The sequence below is a fragment of the Fukomys damarensis genome, unplaced genomic scaffold (assembly GCF_012274545.1).
Source record: "Fukomys damarensis isolate Sample0158 unplaced genomic scaffold, DMR_v1.0_HiC HiC_scaffold_39, whole genome shotgun sequence".
Lineage (NCBI taxonomy): Eukaryota > Metazoa > Chordata > Mammalia > Rodentia > Bathyergidae > Fukomys > Fukomys damarensis.
In genome coordinates this window covers 94,871,121-94,895,051 of record NW_022900951.1, presented here as the reverse complement: position 1 = coordinate 94,895,051, position 23,931 = coordinate 94,871,121, and the positions used below count along the sequence as shown (strand labels likewise).

General features: G+C 33.3%; 1 protein-coding gene across 9 annotated transcripts in view; it reads left to right on the top strand.

The window, feature by feature from the left end:
- Klhl13 (kelch like family member 13) overlaps window positions 1–23,931 on the top strand; it is a 198,590-nt gene that overhangs the window by 172,135 nt on the left and 2,524 nt on the right. For all 9 annotated transcript variants that reach the window (XM_010622647.2, XM_033760341.1, XM_010622648.3 and 6 more), the window contains 4 exons: window positions 3,761–3,893; window positions 4,404–4,600; window positions 14,051–14,846; window positions 22,583–22,696. In XM_010622647.2, coding sequence (XP_010620949.1) covers window positions 3,761–3,893; window positions 4,404–4,600; window positions 14,051–14,846; window positions 22,583–22,696 — 1,240 coding nt within the window. The remainder of the gene's footprint in view (window positions 1–3,760; window positions 3,894–4,403; window positions 4,601–14,050; window positions 14,847–22,582; window positions 22,697–23,931) is intronic.

Sequence of the window (23,931 nt, the reverse complement as noted above, 5' to 3'; positions counted from 1 at the left end):
AGCAATTTTGATGAAGTAGACCTGTTTAGGTGTCTAATGGACTTGCATATACAGATAGATCACAAATTTTATAGAAAATTTGTAAGAGGGATAAGTACAAATTTGGTAGAAGAAAATTATTTTATAATTAGAGGATGCATTTTGATTGTGTACAGTATGCTTGAGAGTCTTTCTGGGGTTAAATAGGGAAAAAGATTATTAAGAATAGGAATAAAGAGTAGCTATATTGAAGGCAGATGAGAACTGTGGAGAATAGACTCCTTTTTCTTTTAATATGTGCGCTCTCCACTAGAAGATTATAAATGGTTTTTTTAGAGAAATAACTGACTTTTTCACTACAGCAGTGTGTATTATAGAAAGAACTTGTGAATCACAGCTGGGATATCCAGAAAATGGCACATAAACAAGATATTTAGAATCTGTAGTAAAGCAATCTAAATCAACAGCTCTCATTTGGGTAAAAATAACAATAACCTAGAAAAAATGACATTAATATGAAATTGGATGGTGAGAGTATTTATTTATGCTTATAAAAATAAATGTTGTGAAATACATAGCAAGCAAAACTAACGTGGAATGAAAATAAATGCAAAACCTCACAAAAGCAGACAATTTGCCAGAGGTAGCTAAATTAAGCATAGAATAGGAGACTGTCAGAATGTGATAAGACGTGGTCGTGGCACCTCAGTTCTTTTCTTTTGGGACACCTGACTATACTGAGGAAGTGTAAAAGATGTTTTATGAAAATGTAGAAGGATGAAAAAGTTAAAGACTTGGTGTCTTATTTGAGCTGAGCTGTCCAGATTTTGAGAATTAAGTATATACTTGCACGAACAGTTTTAATGGAATGAAGATAATATGAGCTATGACACAGCTAATGATAAAAGAAGGGAATGGGAACGAGATGCGGAGGGGGAGGGAATGTAGGAAAGGAGATTCTAAAATAGAGTTGAAGAAAAAAATGGAAAGAGATTTTGCAAATCAGAAGGGGAAAAGGGGTTAGAGGAAGGGAAGGGGAAGAAGGGGGAAAGAATTAAGGTGCGTTATGTACATGAACAAATTAGCCATGATGAATGTGATCATTATGTACTGCAAACATGTACTAATAAAAAAGTGGCATTTTTCAAAGGAGTAAAGATTAATAAATAGGAATGGAGACTACTGCATTACTCAATTTCAGTTTAAAATATTCGTAGGGATATTTTAAAGGCAGGAGGGCTAGCTAATGATCCAAGAAGTTTTTTTTGTTGTTGTTTAGTGAGAGGGAATAATTGAAGAGAAATAATTGTTGCTTTTAACTGACCAAGTCATGATTGATTTTCAAAGATTTCTACATTTGTTTTACAGAATATTTAAAAATTATCTAATGAATAAAAACAAAGAAAGATGGTGTAGAGGATTTAGTCTCATTTTATTGGTATCTTATCATCTCCCTTTTTTTTACCAGTACTTGAGATACGATGCTTCTTCCAAGAAACAGTGGATCCTTTTAACTTGCCAGTAGCAATCAAAATCTTAAAAAATACAATTTTTCTAGCCAACAGCTCTAATTCTGAGATCTCCTCCAAATATATTTACACAAATCTTACAACATTGCTTATAATTTTAAAAGTTGAAAGATAATTGAAGTGTTCAACCAGACAGCAGTGGGTGAGTAATTTATGCAGTGCCCTCACTACAGAATACTATCCATGCTGCAAGACCAACAGAGTCTATGTGCCCAGAGACAGAAAGCTGTCCATCTTATCTGCTCAAGGGAATTTTAAAATGCTTGACAGTATATATGGTCTTCTACTTGGGGTTGACTTTTAGTTTCCTTTTCCTTCCTTCCTTCCTTCCTTCCTTCCTTCCTTCCTTCCTTCCTTCCTTCCTTCCTTCCTTCCTTCCTTCCTTCCTTCCTGGTACCAGGAATTGAACTTGGGACCTGTGCTTGCGAGGCTGGTGGTTTCCCTGAGCTAAATCCCTGGTCCATTGACTTTTAGCTTTCAATCTGTATTTTCACTTAAAAAGCATATATTTAAATTTTTTAACCTGAAATTTATTTGGAGGAGGAAAAAGTAGTTATGCCCTTGGAGCCAATGTTTTTCCCTAAACCCTGGCTCGGTTCCTTTTCTCTTGCCTTAATCTTTACCGCCAACCACAAACAAGCACTTTAAGCACAATTCATTTTATTATTAACAGAGGTTTCACAAATAAGTTTCTGCTTCCATGTTAACTTGTGAAAAAGTTGAAGTTCTACCCAATGTGACTACAAGCCTTTAAAAGTACTAAGTTATGGCTTCTAGGTAAAAGTTGGTTGGTTTTTTTGGTATCATAATTAAAAATTTAAATTCTAGCTGTATGCCAAAGCACTGGGGAGTTCAGCTGCAATTCCCTAAACTGTTTTGGCTGGGGATCTCTTCCTTCTCAATGCTAGATGGTCATCTGCCACCTCAGTGTATTTATTCAACATTTCCTGATGCATACTTATGTCAACAATTAGGTTGAGTTTAGACTAAGGTTCATATTATACATATGTGTACAATCAATATTTTAAAAATTTCATTCTTAGTATATTGAGCTTTTGCTTCTTAAATCTGTGAAACCCAACTTGATTTAAAATTTTATGTGAAGTTATTAAAATATGAAGAGGATAAAGTGATCCTTTATATTGGTTCTTGTATTATATATTATGTTCTGGGAAAGCAATTTGTGTTGATATCTTCCTGATTTTTTATTATAATGAAGCATTTCTTTCTTTGAAACTATAGATTCAGTCTTGCCAAAATCTTTGTTTTTCCCCATTATTAAATGTATATTGTCCCCTTTTGTTGTAGTTTACCAACCTGTTATAATTTTGTTATTTTAATTGATGATAGAATTTTATGTATTGTCACGTACAATATGATATTGTAAAATATGTGGAATCAGCCTGGTATAATTTTAAAAGTGTTTCATTCTCTCAAAAATAGATCAAAAGAACAACTGCCTATTTGTCATTGAGTGAGAATATCAAGGATGTGGGAGGAGGAGCTCATTAACTGGCATTCTTCTTAAGAACCCTGGCTCTCCTCTGAACTGTGGGTGCTAGCCTGTTAATTCTCTGGTAGACCTTTAAGCATTTGGGACAGTTGAGACTCCTGTTGTGCCTTCCTGGCCTCCTTTACCAAAGATAACTAAATATCGAACTTGAAAGATAAATTGGTCAAGCAGCAGCTATACATTGAATATCAGAATATGTAAGGCACAATTCTTAATCCTCAGAGAGATGGAACTATCTAAGTGGTAAACTCCGATCTTACTCTTAATACAGATACTCACTTCTTTTCTCAAAAAAAATAAAAATAAAAAACAAAAGACAAAAACAGGAAAAATTCAAGATATTTTGGTAAACAGAGCTAGTAAGATATTATTACGGGAAGTAAAATGTTGTGGAAAGGATCATTATACAATCTACTATCCTCATAGGGGTGGGAAAACAAATGTTAATGATAATTTTTTTTCTAAATAAGGTAAAAGCTGGTGATTAGAGAAGTGACTTTATATACTGTACTTTCCCTTGTTCTTAATCTAACTTATCCCTAATTTTATGTTTTTCATATGGTGAAAAAAAAATATATAGCTACATATCAAAAATATGTTTGCTTTTTCCTCTCCTGAATAATTCAGCTCTGCTTTCCAGATGTACTGCTGCACATGAGTATGTAAGTGGTGTTTTAGCACAGAGATTTGTAACCTTACATAACCTTGATGAGTGGCTCAGTTCATGTTCTTGTTTCAGGGATTTGACCAGCTTCGACTTGAAGGATTGCTTTGCGATGTGACCCTGATGCCAGGTGACACAGATGATGCCTTTCCCGTGCATAGAGTCATGATGGCGTCTGCTAGTGATTACTTCAAAGCCATGTTCACAGGTAGCTTGCCTTCTAAAATACTCCATCTGTATTCAAACAGTATCATCAATCAATGTGTAAGTCTTTTATTTCTAAAATGAAATTCAGTTGTTTTGGACTCTGTCTCTATAAGAAGAAATCCTCTCAAAAGGAATATTCGCCAGTGTGTATGGTTGTGGTCTGTGTTGTTTGTTAATGGGAAATTTATGCTTTTTCTTACCATCCATCTTTATTTCACAGCTTTTCTTTCCCTTTTCATATCTGAATGGACCATCTGAACTCAGTCTCCAACTAATCCAATCTTTAATATATCAAACATAGATAGTGGCAGGAAAACATTTTAGAAGCACTTGCATTATAGATGACCTCCATTATTATAGAGATAATCTCCTTTAAGTACTCTCTTTGAGCTGTAAAATATGCAAAAGTTTGACTCTGGGAGGAATGCTTTTTCTTGATTTTAATTAGCAGCAGAAATGACTTTGACCTTAATTATCTACCTTCTTTTAATTGAATGTCTTTTTCTTTAAGGTGGAATGAAAGAACAAGATTTAATGTGCATTAAGCTTCATGGTGTGAGCAAAGTTGGTCTAAGGAAAATTATTGATTTCATTTATACTGCAAAGCTTTCTCTTAATATGGACAACCTTCAAGACACGCTGGAAGCTGCCAGCTTTCTACAGATTCTGCCGGTTTTGGACTTCTGTAAAGTATTTCTTATATCCGGGGTAAGATATTTTCAGATCTTCTATTTTCATAGTAGACTGCCACATAGCCTGTTTAGAATTGGACCTATGAAAGCTGTTGATAGCCCTATGAAACTCTTTCGTGAGAGAGAGGTGTCACATAGTATGTAGTCTGGAAACAAGTTAAGATTAAAATGGGTGCATTTTTACAAAATAAAAGCATTTAACAAAAGCTTTCCATGTCAAATAATAGGGAATACTAACAGTGTTTGATAAAAATGGATACGTTATCCTTCCTGTTTGACAATATTATGTAACTTAAGGTTTTTATACAGCATTCTTCTTTAATAGAATTGTATGGGAACATAATCTGAGCTTCTAGAATCTGTTAAACTAGGATTGATCTTTTTTTTTTTTCCCTTGGGAGTTAGGTTTTAAGAACTAGATCTTAAGATCCTATGCAAATCTGTAAGGTCATAAGTCTTGATTCCTTAGTAACATAGTACTCATTGAATAGTGTTTAGCCTTTTTTGACTAACAGTGAAGTACTTAGCATTTACCAGTTCCTAAAGATAGTATTTCATTTTAGTTAAGACCCTTCAATCTTATTTTAGACCACTGAAGGCCTGCCATGGACAGAAAAATTGCCAGTATTTCCAGAACACTTGGAGCTTGCTTTTATGATTAAAATTTATATCAATAGTAAATTTTTATGTTTTCTTATTCATTGTGTTGTTGAATAATATACTTATTTGTAAGTAGGTTTAACATAAATTTAATATTTGTAAGTAATTGCTGTTAGGCCTCGCTCTGAAGAGGAACAATTTTTGAGAATGGAACCATCTTATAATACTGTTTCACAAGAACATGTACTTCATTATATTATTAATAAAACAGTCCTTGTCCATTAACAGATTAATAAAGAAAACAGGCTCTAGGTATACACCATGGGATATTACTTGAATTTATAAAAAGAATGAATTCTCAGCATTTTCAGCATTATGGCTGAGCCTAGAGGGCATTATGCTAAGTGAAATAAGCCAGGCACAGAAAGACTAATACCACCAGTTTTGTCTCATATATGGAAGAAAGAAAAGTTTATCTCATACAAATAAAGAATACATAGTGGTTACCAGAAGCCAAAAAAGGTAGGGGTAAGGGAGATAGCGGAATATGATGGTTAATGGATACAGGAATGCAACTGTCAAAGAATAATTTCTAGTGTTTTATAGCACAGTAGAGTGAACATAATTAGCAATTTGTTGTATATTTTCAAATAACTAGAGAAGATTTGGAATATTCTACCCATGAAGAAATGATAACTGATTCAGGTGCCATTTTTCATTTTAAGGTACTCAAAATCATTGTCTCACAATTACTTGTAAATTTTTAAAGTAATTGCCACTTTAAGAGTTATACAGCAGCATTGTGTTATGTTTTTGTTATGTGTTATATTGTTGGCTTCTATTATCTTTACATAAACAAGTGGCTTAAGTGAAGTTTGTTAATCTCACATGCTGCTTGCCATCATTAAGATTTTGTCCTAGATTTAATTTTAATTCTATCATTTAAAGCCCATTCCTTCAAGTACCATAAATTTATGCCACTGACATAACAACATCAAGTAAAAATGAAGTACACTGATGTACTTTTCAAAATGATTCAAGTCCAGTAATTAATGCAATAGTAACACTTCATGTTTATATTTATAGAATCTTTAACATTGCTTTACACTGATCTTAGGAACACATGGTCTTCCTGGGACAAAGTAGGGACAGTGCCATGATTTCTTTGGAAATAATCATTAACAAGATGCATTGTTGCACTGTTGTCATTCTCTAGTATAGAACTTTAATATTTATAACTTCAGATAATGGTTGTGATCATTTCCTTTACCTGAAAGGAGAGGATCAAACTGTATATTTTATATTTATTATGAATATTATTGTCAAAATAATAAAAATAATTTTGTTCTAGAAGACTAGTTTTGTTTAAAAATGAGAACCCAACAATTTAGTAATTTTAGCAAATTTCTAGTAATTAGAATATTGATTCCTTAACCTATTTAAAATGTTTCTTAAAACTGTTTATTTTAACCTTTTGAAGATTTCCTTCTTTTTATAAACATTTAATATTATATTAAAGATTTTGTTCTTTATTCCTAGTACTATAGATAACTAATTTAGATAGAAATTAATAAACAGTTAGAAAAAGGATGTGCCCTCCAGGGAGTCCATGCAGAAGATAAAAATGCATCAACACTGCGGCTAGAGGCACACTTGAAGAAGGCCAGGCCTCAAGATGGAGAGGCAACAGCCAGGCCTGTAAGCTTAAGAGATAAACAGCAACTGGAGATTACACTGTAATTGGCAATACCCATTCCAGTAAGTCTAGATAGGCATCAGACACCTGGATGGGTAACTAGAACATCCAGACCAATCCTCCCATCCCTTTCTATTCCTTTCCAAGAGTGCCTCTGATCTTTCTACATTAAAAGTTATAGGTAATCTAAAGTTAGTGGTGCTGCCATAACCCTTCGCTCCATGCCTCCTTTCCCTATTGGGTCAATATTACCTAAGCGACTATACTGTAATCCTATAGATTGATTGTACAGTAGTTTGACCCAAATTGTACCCACACTGATTTTGCTCTGTAAAACATTCTTGGAGAAAGCCTCTCTGGCAACCCCTTTCAGGACCCCTCCTTTCTCTTAGGAGCTTTCTTTTAATAAAACTTTCCTACTCTTAACCTTCTTTGTCCCTTAGAATTCACTCTTCAGTATTTGGCAGACTGAAACTCTGAACATTTAGTGGGGTGGGAGTCATTTTTCCTTATCACACTAGTATCCTTTACAGTCATGCTAAAACCTATTTCTAATGAGGAAGAGTCTTCTCATTGGTAAAGCTTACCTGTGGTATAGTTCATTATAGCCTCTCTTGAGTTTATGATTTTCTTGCCTATGGGCTAGTTGTTGTTAGCATTGGTCTAGTTGATTTAATAAATCCTCCATCCTATTTGCTGAGGATATGGCCTTGTGCTTTCACAATGAGAATCTTCCCTCAGAATCCTTACTTTTTAATTTACATATCCTTAATTTATAAATCCTTAATTTCTCTAAGAGATAAATAATACCAACCAAAATAAAACAGGAATAATTTATATTGCTACTATTTTTGCTATCTCTTGTTACAACTCTATTTTCATTAGTCATATCACTAAATTCTCTCTCATATCAATTTGACCTTCCCACCTCTCTCACTTATAATATATATATACAAGTGGAAGCAGTGATCTACAAAAGTGAGAAAAACAAATTAGTATTTACTACTTAATACTAATATTTAGTACTTTTAGCAAATTCCTAGTAATTAGAATGTATTATTACGAAGTATTAGTATTAAGGATTTTTAATATACATAAAATTGTATATAGATTCTTTGTTCTAGGAACATGTAAAATACAAATTTTCCTTTTTCCTTCTTTCCTGCATTGTTTTTCTTATTTAAACTATGTTAATTCTTAATTTATTTCTTTCCCTTTTCATTCTTAGTAATCAAGATAAATAGAAAAAAACCCTAGCCCTGAATGTCTTTTCTTAAAAGAACTGAAAGTTTCAAGATACTACAAATAATTTACAAAGGAGGATTTTTTTTTTTACTTTACCACAAGCTAAGTTATGGATAATGATTTCGTGTTTTAATAATTGTATGCTGAAATCAGATGTTTTGCAGGAATAAGTTTTATGTTTTTAATGACATAGTGAGATTATAGCTCACATGACAAAAGCATTACCCAGGTTAGAACTATTAGTAAGGCAAATTTATTTTTAATAGAGTTCCTTTTCTGTCCCACTCTGAGTCAGTTGTAATGAGGAAGAACAGCAGTGGCACATAAAATGTGAGTTGACAAGTAACCCAGAAAGCTTTTATATGTTAGTTTTGAGTGACAAGTTTAAATATGATAGTAATGCCACTCTTTGGTGGGGTAGAAACACCAGTTTTCTGTTATCAAGCATCAGAACCAATAGACAAACCTATCCTCTGCCGAATTTCACCATCCACTGCAGCATCCATTGCAGTAATAGCTTGGCTCTCCCCGGGTGGTAATTAGCATTGCAGTTTATAGGATTTGACATTTTTGTTCTTGTTATGTTATTTTCTTGGCACCTACAGAAAAGAGGATTGTGAAATGAATACAAAAGGATGACAGTTAAGGGTATAAAGCAGGGTAGGTAAAACTTTTTATAAAACTAAAAACACTTTCATACATCATGGAGAAAAAATGTTAAAAACCTTTTTTTATTCATATACCTTTAAAACTTAAATAACTTTTTGTCCTTATGACATTGTATAGGTGCAATATGCTAAATATTGTGCAGCCACTTTTTAATTTACAGATGGGTTGGAGTTAAAGGTTTTTTTTACAATTTGTAACTTGAAAGTTCTGTCTATCTATTTTGTGAGACAGTCTCATTGTGTAGTTCAGCCTTGAACTCACGGTGATCCTCCTGCCTCAGTCTTCGAGTGCTGGGGTTCTAGGCATGTGTCACCACTCCTGGCAGCAATTTGAAATTTTAGCATCTATTCTTTGTCCCATAGAATTACTACTATGGAGAATACCAGGGTGGCCTACAGAATAAACCCAATTTTACCCTTCAATGCATAGTGTTCCATTTGTAGAATGCCCATAACAATGGAACATAATGAAATGTTTTCTCTTTAAATTCTTACTCCTTGAATTTTTCTAGATCACATATATGAATTTCATGCAAAAATTTCAATCTTTGGCATAAATCAGTTAATATTATAATTAATTTTAATTAATTTCTTGAACAGGATGTTTGTAATTGAACTGGAAATATTACAATTTAAATATCAAAATATACAGAGCAAACAAAACAGATTAAGTTGGAGAACCATTTTCTTTATATAAAAACTAATTTAGTCAGAGGATAAAGATGCCATAGGGCTTTGGATTTGGGGATACTCTGCATTTATAATGTTTTAAAGTTGTTTTTCCTGCTTTTGTAGGTCACTGCTTCCACTTGTGTATATATTATAAGTGAGAGGGGTGGGAAGGTTAAATTGATATGAGGGAGATTTTAGTGATATGACTAATGAAAATAAGGAGTTATAACGAGATAACAAAAATGGTAGGAATATAAATTATTCCTATTATATTTTGATTGGTATTATTTACCTCTTGGAGAAATTAAAATACTGTTCTGGAGAAATTAACAAAGTAAAAAAAGAGTTTGAAATAGAACAGAAAGGAACTACATATGTGGGAAATAGGCAAAAGAGGTTCCTACCTTGTGTCCTGTATGTTCTCACATGTTGAAGGTAGAATAGGGAAAAATACCTTCTACATCTTCCCCTTGACACTTCCAAATAGCTTGTTTAACTTCTTCCTCGTGTTTTTCTGTGGACATGTTTTCTTTCTCTGCATTGGTTTACTAGATGTCGATCTGTCAATATAACAAATCAAATAACAGTAAGAAGAATTTTGTTGATTGAACAGCTGAGGAGACTTCAAACGTTTCCAAATTTCTTAGTCTTTGCTCTTCCATTGAGAGTACAAACGCAGATACTCATTTTGTTGTCTATATGAGAATCTGTTTGTATATAACACTGACCTTTCACAAAATAATATCACCGATTTCTGATGCAATCTGCTTGTGAAATACCAAATTATATTAATGACAGTGTTTGGGTACATCAGGTATAATTTGAACAGCAAGCAACAGCGAGTACTAGTATATTGATTAGAATAACACCAGAAAAATTTTGATGTTGGAACTGACTTTAGGATGACCATGAGGTTTGTTTGGTTATAGTACAATGATTTATGATAATTTATGTCAAGGAAAGTTAAAGATACACTTTATTGTTTTTGAAAAGTTTTTATAGATTTCCCCATAAGGTTGAAGAATTTTGTACTTTTTTGCTACTTTAGCCTTTTAAATGTCAGTATACTTATTTTATTTTATTTTTATTTTTTGGTACTGGGGATCAAACTTGGGACCTTGTGCTTGCGAGGCAGGTGGCGGCACCACTGAGCTAAATCCCCAGCCCAGTATACTTATTTTAATTACAAACTTCTTCTTCTTCTTTTTTTTTTTTTTTTTTTGTACTGGGTATTGAACTTGGAACCTTGCACTTGTGAGGCAGGTGGTGACACCACTGAGCTAAATCCCCGGCCCTCTTTAATTAATTTGTGTTATAACTGTTTTCAAGTGTACCTTCTTTAGAATTTTGGTCAAATCTTTATATGAAATTACGTGGGTTAAGATGAAATTAGAGTTCTTTCTAATTAGAATTTAAAAGCAAATAAGAACTAAGCATATTTTGAATTTTCAAAATCTAATATATTCTATTATATATGCACACTACATTTATTATATATTATATTATAACAATCCATTTTTTATGTTATTTAGTCTAAACATTTGGACCTTTACTATAAGTCATATTTTTAAGAATCATGACTAGGTCTAGGAATTTAGCTCAGTGGTTCTGCCACCTGCCTCACAAGTGCAAGGTCCCAAATTCAATCCCTGGTACCAAAAAATAAAAAGAGGTACCCATCTCAAAAAAAAATAATAATCATGACTAAATAGGGCCAGGATTTAGTTCAGTGGTGCTGCATCTGCCTGGCAAGCACAAAATCCTGAGTTCAATTCCTGGTACCAAAAATAATAAAAAAGAACCATGACTAGCCAGGTGTGGTCATGCATGCCCATAATCCCAGCACTTGAGAGCCTGAGGCAAGAGGATCTTTGTGAGTTCAAGGGCAGTCTGGACTACATAGTTAATTCATTGCTACCTGAATTGCATAGCAAGATACTGTCTCAAAAAAAATCATGACTGATTTGAAAGTATTCACCATAAAGAAATGATAAATATTTGAGGAGATATATATGTTTAACCCAAGTTATGCATTATTCAATGAAATGAAACATAGTAGAAGAATCTTGTACTTTACCCCCTAAATATTTACCATTTTCCATCATTTTTGATCTGCTCCTTTTGTTAACTATGATTTTATTTAGATTTTGCTTCTTTAATGCTTATATTCTATTATTAATTTTTTCTTTGATTACTTGTGCTTGATGAAAATTCATTTCCTATTACATATTTTCCTTGTATCTTATTTTAAAATTAATAAGGCTGTAATAATTTGCTATCCTAATCAGCAGATATTCCTTTTTTAGTTCCATCTGTCATTAAATCTTTAATTTTTATTGTCAGTATTTATAGGCTTTAACCTTTGTTATATACTCATATTGTGGTAGCTGTTGTACAAAAGCTGTAGAAAATGCCTAGTCTTTCTATCAAGAAGATTATAATTCAGAGGGTTACAAAACATTCTCTGGCAATTTTTAAGAAAAGGGTAGGCAGCTATCGTTTTTGACGAGGGGGTCTGTAAAGATTTTTTCTAGTCCTGTGTATCTGTATATATGACTGTACTGATACATAGAAGGTGTTCCCCAAATGCCCTTAAATAAATGGTAGGTTTCTTTCTCCTGTCTTTTTTATAATGGTTTCTCATAGGATAAAGTAGAAGAAGCTAAAAAGGAAGGCATTAAATACTTCAGAAAATTTCTGAAATTTATAGTTTGATGTCTAGTCTAATCTTGGTCTGTTTTAAATGCCATAAATTTAGATTTACATTTGATGACTCACAACTGGTGGTCCTGTTTTGCCCATGTAAAGAGCACATACTTTGCTGATTTTATTAGTGATGATATCAATAATGATGAGAATCTGCATATTCAGAAATTATATTTGCATTGCAATCAACTTTTACTTATCCATACTTGTAAATACGTTCAGAAGTGCAAATTACCTTCATTCTGGGGAAGGGCTGTTTCTTACTTGCTTTGAGAAGGTATATCCCTTATTCCAAATGAGAATCCCTTCTACCGAGTGTTAATTGGGCAATTAAATGCTAACTGTAACTCCATTTATACAACTTACAGTTTTATGAGACACCAACCTGTCTCTCTTAAAATTGAATTTAAATGGACTTCTAGTCATACCATCAATCCAAAGTATTGATACAGTGTTAAGCTGTGTATTTCTAGAAACTCATAATTTATTTTCCTAGTCCCTTTGAGTTGCAGTTATATTTTAAGTAATTTAAAATATACAACTACTAAGTATAATAAGCAATTAGACATTTTTTATGATTTTTATAAGCAATTCAACTGATTAAATGAGTATACTTTCTTCTTGAGTAATAACTCTATGAAAATAGATATATGCTAATCTCGGAGACTTCTGTGCTGTAATGTCTTAACTGGGCTATAATTTTATGCACATGAGTATTGCTTTTAGCTTCCTTCAGCTTTTAAATTAAATGTCAATAAAAGGATTAGCCAGTTTTCTCTTAAGCATTGAACATATCTCTTAGCAATAGCTATGGGATTAACAATACATTGATAAGCTTTGTGTGAAATATTGAACATATTGACAAAATTAACACTTACACACATGTAGACAAACACACACACACACACACACACACACACACACACATTGGAGCCTTTTGCTTATTCTCTCTCTCAACATTTGTATAGATAAACACCAGAATTTGTACTGTGAGCTTGTTGTTGTGATTTATTCCTTGGATTATATTTGCCAATGAATTTTCCTTTTTTTTTTCCTTTTGACAAGTCAGTTATTGAAAAGAGGTCCTACTAAAGAAGAGGTTCTATCGTTTCCTCATTTGCCTCTTTTCTGCTACACAGTTTATTTTAGTCTGTGCTAGGGACATGTCTTGGGGCTCATATGACTACAGGTAGAGCTATTGTGTGATCAGAGTACGAAGGTGGCTAAGGAAAGCTACATTGCTCAGATGCAAGCGGTGCATACCCAAAACTCATCTGTATGCATGATTTTGATGCAGGTATAGCCTTCCTGCCCTCAAGAAAGCCATTCCCTCGCTTATATATCCAGATAAATATTATGGAATATAACTGCCCTATGTGTAATTGTCCTATTAAATTTTTTTCATTCTGATCATTAACATTTGATGGAACATTATTAATTATAGTAATGGGTAATGCCTATTTATGTGAAAGGGAAATACAGGGATCTGTTTGTGGATCTGCTAGCTGTGTGATACATTTAATTATCATCACTGAGAATTAGATTGACGTGAACCATTATAGAATAATCTTCTTTTGTATGTGTGTAGGATGGGATTTTTTTTATGAGAGAACTAATTATTTTGGACATAGTCAAAGTTGCAACTATTTCTTAGATAACTTCCAATCTGACTAATCATTTTCTTTATCATCCTACTGAATTGGGTAAAGGTGCTTTGCATGTTCTTTTTAGGTTATTGCTACATATAAATAAACATTTTACTTTTATCTCTATGGACATTAAAAGGCATAATTCAGTCTCGTAGAGTGAGCATATTTGTGTGATTGAGATGTGTGTGTCGAGAAAGTAATCATGTTCTAATTTTTTCTGTGCTTAATAGGTCACTTTAGACAATTGTGTTGAAGTTGGGCGGATTGCAAACACCTATAATTTGACTGAAGTGGATAAATATGTCAATAGTTTCGTCTTAAAGAATTTTCCTGCACTGCTGAGCACTGGGGAGTTCCTGAAACTCCCTTTCGAGCGTCTTGCCTTTGTGCTCTCCAGTAATAGCCTTCAGCATTGCACTGAACTTGAGCTCTTTAAGGCCACCTGTCGCTGGCTTCGCCTGGAAGAGCCTCGAATGGACTTTGCTGCAAAATTAATGAAGAACATCCGATTTCCACTGATGACACCACAGGAGCTCATTAATTATGTGCAAACAGTAGATTTCATGAGAACTGACAATACTTGCGTGAATTTGCTTTTGGAAGCCAGCAATTACCAAATGATGCCATATATGCAGCCAGTTATGCAGTCAGACAGGACTGCCATTCGTTCTGACACCACTCACTTAGTTACACTAGGAGGAGTGCTGAGACAGCAGCTGGTTGTCAGTAAGGAATTGCGCATGTATGATGAAAAGGCCCATGAGTGGAGATCCCTAGCTCCCATGGATGCTCCAAGGTACCAACATGGCATCGCTGTCATTGGAAATTTCCTCTATGTCGTTGGTGGACAGAGTAATTATGACACAAAAGGAAAAACAGCAGTCGATACAGTGTTCAGATTTGATCCTCGATACAATAAATGGATGCAAGTTGCATCTTTAAATGAAAAGCGCACCTTCTTCCACCTAAGTGCCCTGAAAGGATATCTGTATGCAGTTGGTGGACGAAATGCAGCTGGGGAACTGCGTAAGTGTGCACATTCATATTATGCAAAGAGACCAATTTCTTTATCCAAATATTCTTTTCACATCATAAACTGAACAGTTTTGTGAAATTATAGATAAAATTATGGCCAGGATCTTATTTTAAGACTATTTTTCTTGGAAAATATCAGAGACCATCTGCTTGCCTTATCTGGATGGATATGGTTGGTCAGGGTACTAATTATATCTTATACATGCACTGGTATGTTGTAGAATAGTTGATTTGTGCAACATCCATTGTTTTCAATATGAAAGTTCACTTAGAAACTCTATTAAACTAAATTAAATTCTAATGAAATCGTAGGACGAAGTTTAACATGTTTCTTCGTTTTCCAGTTTTAAAAGTTTACATGATATTTTACTGAATAGGTTAAAAATCTTTCTTTACAGAAGACTGTCTTTTTTTAAAATTAACTTCATTATTGTGTTTTCACTTTCATAATTTGATACTTGTTAGAGACCACATAGTAAAATAATATTCTTTATAGATTAAATGTACAAAATTCAATATTACCCAAAGTTAATTTACTGTGAGTATTCTCATCTGTAGTTATTAGTTTCAAAATTCATTCTCTTGTTGAAGTATCAGGCAGTTTTCTTCATTGTAAACTGATCTAGCAAGCCATTTAATGGTCACCTTTTTTCTTTCTAATCTAAGGTTGGTCAAAAGTATATTTTAACAGAGAAATACTTTGACTGCATCAATTAACCTTAAAAGATACAATTTTGTTATTTTATGTTAAATTAGAATAGTATTGCTTTTCCAGGAAAAACATAGGAAGACAACATTATAATGTAACATTTCTGTCATTATTATTATTGGATGGTGGTTTTTTTTTTTTTTACTTCCTTTATTCTCTGTCATAGAGTCTTTATAGATGGCCACTATTCCAGGCCCCATAATGCTGAGGAGGATCAACATGATGGCATTGGCTCTGGATAAATTCAGTACTCCTTAGAATCTTCTTTCTCAATATTCTAAGAAATAGATGATACTTTAATGGGTTTGAGACTAAGCTATTTATTGGAGAAAATAACTACTCTCAGCACTTATACTTTCCTTTTTTATAAAGCCCTTTAATGCTAGTGGCATGGTCTTAGTACTACTGATCTTTTCTACCCAGTTTTTTTTTTCATTTGTTTTTACCGTGCTATTTTTCTAAAACTAGGCTTTCTAGATTGTTTCTAGATCGGTGATATAATCCCTAACTATATAAATTTCCCAATGTATTAATCTAATTTTTAAAAGCACCTGAGCCATTGATGTTCTTAGTGTAGACTTTTCATTTTAGATTTCCTCAGTCAGTCCAAACATATTATTTTAATATGATTATACTTTTAAAATTTATGATGTCTAAAAATATGCTGAAGGTACAAGTAGTGACTGTGTTATTTCTTAGAAAAACAACTAGTGTGACATAATTATTAAGTTAATAAGACATCAACCCTGGCAGTCTGTGGTCATTCTGAAACTTCTTTTCTCAAAGAAAATAGCTGCCTTTTTCAAAGTCAGTGCTTGCTTGTGAGCATTATAACTCTAGTTAATATGCAGTTTCTAAATTTTCAATATATTATTCCTAGTATTGATTAGAGGCCTTATTCTTCTGGGAATTAAAAACCTCAAACTAAAGAGAATTATTATAAAACCAAGAAGGTAGAGACTTTCTTTCTCTGGTGTATCTCCTACAGTCTTTATGTTTCTCCTCTGTTGTTCCCAAATAGAAATAGACTACCCCAATGAGCAAATGGCATATGCGCAGGCGTCCTTGATCATGACCTTCAGAAACTGTCCCTCCACCTCTGATTAAAAACAGTCTTTTGGGCCGGGGATTTAACTCAGTGATACCATGCTTGCCTTGCAAGAGCAAGGCCCTGAATTCAATCCCCGTTACTAGAAAAAAACCACAAAAACAACAGCAAAAAAGTCTTTTGTTTTCATATTGAAAGTGAAAAGAAATGAGAATCATGACTTTTGTGAACAGTTCTTAAAAACATACCAACTATTTGGTTTTATTTAGGCTTGAAAAATAAAATCCCCAAGCTTAACCTAAGAATAATGACTTTTTAAAAAAATATTTTTCCTATGCATGATATGTCCATTTTAATCTTATTTCATAAACTGCATTTTCCATAACTATACATCCGATTATAATATGGATGCCAATACTTTGCAGCAAGGTGCAACTCTAATTTAATTGCAGTCTAGTTTTTGATGTTTTATCCCATTTTAAATGATCTCCTATAATATATAAATAACTAAACTTTTGTAGAAAACCATTACTTTCCTTAAAATCAAGATCCTCATCAAATACATCCTAGTTGAAATATTTTTTTACAATATATTTAAAGTTTAAAAATTGTGATTGACTTATTAGGTGTACTCAATTGTATATTTTAATTCCATAAGAGTCTTTAAATTGAAAAGAGTCATTACATAAAACCAAGAAACAAGAGTCTTTATTTTTTTTCTCCCATTAGGTTCCCTCAAATATTATACTAAAGTTGGAAAGAAAAGTAGACTGTCTCATCTTGTCATATTGTATATTGCTAGGTATCCAAATTTGATGTACCCTTCCCTGATTACCTCTCTTCTCACTGAGCAATATCAACAAGCTATTCTGAATTATATCCATTAATGATAATCTCTTCATAAAAATAAGAAAGGAGTTTGTATCACTTGGCCTTTCTAGTTTTCTGGCCCAATCATTTTTGCAGAATCACAGATTTTGGATGTAAAGCAACTCCTACTTGTGTCTCTGAATATTCTAGCGAAAGGCTGAGTTTTTAACTTTTCTCCAGACTTTGTTTTTAAGGAGTCCCTCCTCCACCTACACATATCTGTTATAATAAGTGAATGTTTCCATATAAACTGATCATGTTGGCACATTTGAATGCCTAAGAGGTATGAATAGGTGCAAAGAGAATTAATGAGAAAGTCATTTAAAAATGTAATAGTTTCACTATCACCAGTGCTTCACTTATTCTTGCTGAACATCAGAACCATCTCATATATAATTATAAAAAAATCCAATGGCAGCATTTATGAGAATTTTTAATCATTTTAATGGATTTGGCCTTTTAAAATCATTTCATGGTGTGTATGGACCTAAGGAAAACCCAAATTTACTAGTACATTAAAAAAAATACCAGTGTGCCGAGCTTATTGCTGAAATACTAGCCCTCAGAAATGGTTGTGGTGGGAAACTACAGGATACTTACAGGAGCTGTCACTTAAGTAAAACAGGATTCATTTATTTCTGGCATCGTTCAAAATTCTATAAGAAATCAATTTTCCTTTGAGACTTTCTGTATTGAAGAAGAATATGACACCTTAAAAAAAGAATATGACAGCTTGCATAACTTTCACCTCAGTTAAATATTACTTAGTCAAGCTTTCAAATAATGAAATAATTTATAGAAAATATTAAATTTTTATACAATAAAATCACTAAAATTTATCAAATGCCGCTATATTTTTTAAGGGATCTGAGCTTTTCTTAGTCACTAACCAGTGCCCGAGGATTCTACAGCCCATTCTCCCTTTGTGGGAGCCGTTATTGTCATATAATTTTCTCTAGGCCAAATCTCAAAGAACTAGGAAGTTCCACAGCATTCCTTGTGATTGATTCCAGACCCAGTGGAATCATCTGAGAAAATAAGAACATCGAATGTATATGCAATAAGCAATTTAAGTGTAATTCATACATTGAAGAGATTCTCTGGTTTACACAAACCACCTAGACTACTGAAATTGATTCTCTAGATTATCAGAAAATATATATTTACAGCTATATGGGCGACTCAATCTGTGTCACAGCTAATCAACTCAACTGTTGTATTGCAGAAGCACTTGTAGACAATTCATAAACATATGGTGAGGATGTGTTCCAATAAATCTTTATTTATGACCCCTGCAATTTGAATTTTATATGATTTTCATATAATTTCATTTCACTCTTTTCCAACCCTTTAAACATGTAAAACCATTCATATAGCTATCCTGTGTGTCATACAAAAACAGCATTGGGCTGGATTTGGGCCTTGGGCTGAAGTTTTCGGACCCTTACTCTAGATTTTCTCAGTTGTCTCCTTAGCATTCCCAAATCTCATAGACTATCATGAAACCACAACTTTGCGGCTCCCACTCCTTGCCTTGAATCATTTCTTGTCCCTTCCTGCGATCAAAGTTATAATCATCCACCCATATCCAACTGTCTTGTAATTAGGGAAGATAGAAACAGGTTGCATGTGTATCTTCTTTTTAACTAGAGGCATTTTATTTTCAAAGGAAATACTGTTGATTGTACTAAGAGCAACTGCAGTTCTGCACGGAGACTGCTTAATGGTTGACAATAAAGACTACAGGACTAGAAAAGATGAGTGAGGCTGGGCATGGTGGTGCATGACTGTAATCCCAGTACTCTGGGAGGCTGAGGTAACAAGATCTAGACTATTCTGGGAAACCTAGCAACTAAGCAAGATCCTGTCTCAAAACAAATAAAAATTAAAAAGGGCTGGACACGTAGTACTGGACTCAATGGCCAGTGCAATACAAAAGGAAAATAAAAGATGAAGGAGACAGATTCTTTAAGCTGGAAAAAGAAAAGATTAGATTCAATGAACTTTTACTACATAGTTACTGTGTCATTGGTGGTTAATGTCCATCTTGCTTTGAGAGGCTCCTATATGAGAAAGTCTAGATGGATTCCTATAACGCTTACTAGGAAAAATATGCAATCAACTCCCTAATAGAGGAGTAACACTATCTTTCTACATAGGAAAGCATTGCTAATCATAAAGAATTATTAGTGAATCAACTCCACCATAAAATAGTAGCAGTAAACTAAGAAAAGAAAAAACACTTCAGGACAGTTTGAATTAAATATAGAAAACAACTTTTATGATACAGAAATTTTAAAATTCAAGGCAGAGTTGTGCTTTAAGAAAAGTATACAACTATAGTAAAATCTATTTTGGCTTCAGATAGATGAAGAAGATGATTTCTGGACTTTTAAAACTTTTTCAGTTAGGATGCATTACTAGATTACTCTATCATATAACACCTTTCCATTAACTAATTTGCTAATACCATGTGCAAATCAATGTACTAGGTCCCCTGTTAAATGTAGACAAAGAGAAAGATAAAAATGTACATTCAGTCAGATTTTCTTGTGTGGTGGAATTCATACTTAAGCTAAATGGAAATGAACGTCCAAAAAGACACTTTACCACAAAGAAATAATAAATGTTTGAGGTGGCAGTTTTGCTAATTACCCTGATTTGATATTTATAAAATGTATACATGTATCAAAAATCACATTTTACTCCAGAAATATGTGTAATAGTTTTGTGTCGATTAAAAATAAAATAAAACTTAAGACATCCAGAGCCTTGAAATAGTTAAAATAGTATTTGGACATGTAGCAGTCTAACCAATTGTTAATTGCAGAAATAGCCCTTATTTTGAGATAAGATTTTTCAGGATCCAAGAACCTTCTGTTTGATGGAAAGGTTTGAAAGAAATCAAGTCAGTAAGGATACAGACCTGAAGCAATAAGGAGAGCCAGCAAGAGAGCAGATAAAAATGAGACTAGTATAAGACTTGAAATAAGACAAAATTTAAACCTAAAAGAGGAAAAGGAAATCAGTACAGGAAAATGAGATGTAGTAACGTACAGGTATGAGTGGAGGGCAAAAAAGGATTTGCATTAGTGAATTTTGTAAAGAAATGAAGCCAGTGGATAGAGCAGAAAAAAAAAATCTCTCTTGCCTCCTCCCTCTCACTTGTAGTTAAGCAGAGAATATTGGGCAAAGGTTGATGCATCAGTTAGGACTGCATTTGGCTATCAGTAGCTACACCAATACATTATTCCAATGGATTGATCAAATAGCCACACTCAGTAGATTTCTACTTAACATGTAACTCCCAAGAACTGTATCATATGGTTGAGCAAAGCTTTAAGAGAACCTGTTGAACTGAATGTTATTTTGAACTTGGTGCAGAAATTCCCAGAGCAGTGTTGTGCTTTTGTTGGTAAGAAAAAAAGCAAGGTTGAAGGAGGCAAGACACTGGCTTGTCTACAATAAATAATGTGTACTTTTCAAATTGATCTAGATTTTATTTTTGACCAAAGTCATTGTAACAGCTCTATTTCTTTCCACTTTAAAAAATTCATTTTTTATGTTTTGACTGTCATTGTTCTGGTCTTAAGGTTATAATAGGTTGCTTGTAAGAGACTGAAATAGTTAAAGTCACTTCTCCAAAATACTTTATATTAAAGATGATAAATGTACTATTCAGACATCTCCATAGTAAGCGTCTTTACTTTTTAAATATGCTGCCAGTCATCTAGTCATCTTCTGGTAAAGAGTACTAGTACTTGCTATTTCACATTGTCAATTATCTCATTAGGATCATATGTACTATGATAGTTCATTCATACCAGAGAAACTGTTCGGCATTTACACATGTGTGACTTATTTATTTCACTTAGGAGTATATCCTCAATATGTATCCATTTTCCTATGAATGACTCTAATTTCTCATTCTTTATGGCTGAGTAATATTCCATTTTATAGAAAAAACACATCTTCTTTATCCAGTTTCCAACTGATGGACAAATGGGCTGTTTCCAAGTTTTAGCTATTACAAACTGTGCCACTATAAACATAGGTACACATATATCTCTGTGCTGATTCTTTTAATTCTTTTGGAAATAGGACTAAAGGTGTAGGGAAAGTGGGAAAGGTAGGGGAAAGGTAATAAGGGAAAAGAAAAAATAGGAGAAAATGAAAAAATGGAAATAAAGTGTTTGTAAGTGGGGAGTTGAGGGAGGGAGGGCAGGAACAGGGTGAAAAAAAAAGAGTACTAGTACTTGCTACCATGGGGATGGGTGTATAGAAACTATTGGCTTTAAAGTGTGCTTGTGGACATTACTGTCAGTATCTAAATTGTACTGTGAATATGAAATAAAGCAGTAGGCTGTAGCCATTAGAACATAAGCCAGGCCGTGTATATACTTTCATTCTCAATTTTAAAATGTGCTTCATATATGGCACTCTGGGACGCTGAGAGGCAGGAGCATCAAAGTTGGAGCCCAGCTTGGGCAATTTAGTGAGACTGTGTCTCAAAACAAAATACGTTTTTTAAAGAGCTAGGGATATAGCTGTGTATGAAGGCCCTGTATTGAACCTCCATTTCCAAAAATACTTGCTTTATATATACTCACGCTTGTTCTTGTATAGTATGTCAACACAGGGACTCAGAATTGAGGTATTTTTCCTCTCTTTTATAATTTAAAGTATTTTTTCTCACTTATTTTTAAAGTAAAGAATTTTATAAAGATATAACTAGTTATATCAAGTTATAAAGCTATAACTAGACTCCCTCTAAAAGAAACCTTAGCAATTTCTGTGTTATGTATGTGTATCAGTCCTACTCAAGGAATGTAAACATTACATACTACAAACACGTACTACTAAAGACCAAGAAAAAAAAGAGATAGATTCTTACATTATCTATTCTAATGTAACATCTACTAATGGCTCATATTAATGTAGTCTCAGTAATTACCATTAGAGCCCCCAAGATATCTCATACCTATCATATGTATGTTTCAGAGATCTGAGTATTAGTACTGTTCCACCTAAAAGAAACACTTAACTGTTAAATTTGAGATTAAATATAGTTCTCTCTCTCTCTCTCCTTTTACAAAACAGCTACAGTAGAATGTTACAATCCAAGAACAAATGAATGGACCTATGTTGCCAAAATGAGTGAGCCTCACTATGGACATGCTGGAACTGTGTATGGAGGGGTGATGTACATTTCAGGTGAACAAAAGTAATATATGTGCTTCTAAGAGAAATGGATAATACAATTTATATTGATTTTCGAAGTTAGTTTTGTGTGTACATTTACATATAATTGCTTTGGGCATTCTGAAAATTCTAAGGCTAGCAACAAATCAATCCTGCTACAGATGTATAACTTAGAAGAAATTGGAAAGCATTTAGATTCTCCAATTAGCTTTCCAGTAGTATACTCCATATTTGAATAAATACCATTCATATATAGCAAACATTATTTTAATTTGCTTAAAATTTAGCTATACTGTCTGAGGAAATGTATAATTATATAATAAATACCGTATACAGTGCATACACATGCATAATAATGCCTAATGTTTATTCTCTCCTTTTGTGTAACCTGCAAAATATGTAGTTTCTTTTCCCTTAATATTATAATAAGGTTCTACTATGATGTCACTTAGTGAATAATCTTGTGCTAATTCAGCATTTTAGGTGCATGCAGAGATGTTTTTCTATTAAAAATTCCAGAATGACTAGTTTATTCAGTATCACAGTAACTACTTTCATTCACAAATTGTTGGTGTTTAAATCACCCTTCTGTAAAATTAAATTTATCTTAATGTATTGATCACTTCTGCAATTGATTTCTTTTTTTTCTGTTTTTTGGTGTGTTTTTTTGTTTGTTTGTTTGTTTTGTACTAGGTATTGAAATCAGGACCTTGCGTTTGAGAGGCAGGCATCGGCACCACTGAGCTAAATCACCGACCCTTGCAATTGATTTTTAATTTTGTTAGTCAGGTTCTTATTGTTTGACCCTGGTACAGTCTCTCTATAACAATTTTTCTCCTATCTAAAGGTCTGCCAGTGCCAGAATAGCAGATATATTATGAGCTATCAAAGGGTTTAAGGGGAGGTCTGTGAACTCATTCTCTGAATACTACTTTATGAAATCTACATTTGAGAAGGATCAGTGAGAGGCCTGTAGTGAGTAATTTTCAGGTTCCTGGTGTTAATTCATGAACAACTACAGGATGTCTTATATTGAAAGAACTACCCAGGAAATCATATGCTCCACTAGTCAATGATTTACACTGTATACCTATTTTATGTGTGTAGCTTCTATGCTATTATATTGGGAGCTCCAAATCCTCTGTGGGGTGGGGGAATGAGACATAATTGTTTTAGTGGTACTTTGGCATTGTGGGTAAATACTACAGAAATGACTTCCCAATAAAGGATAGTAAAGGAACCAAGCT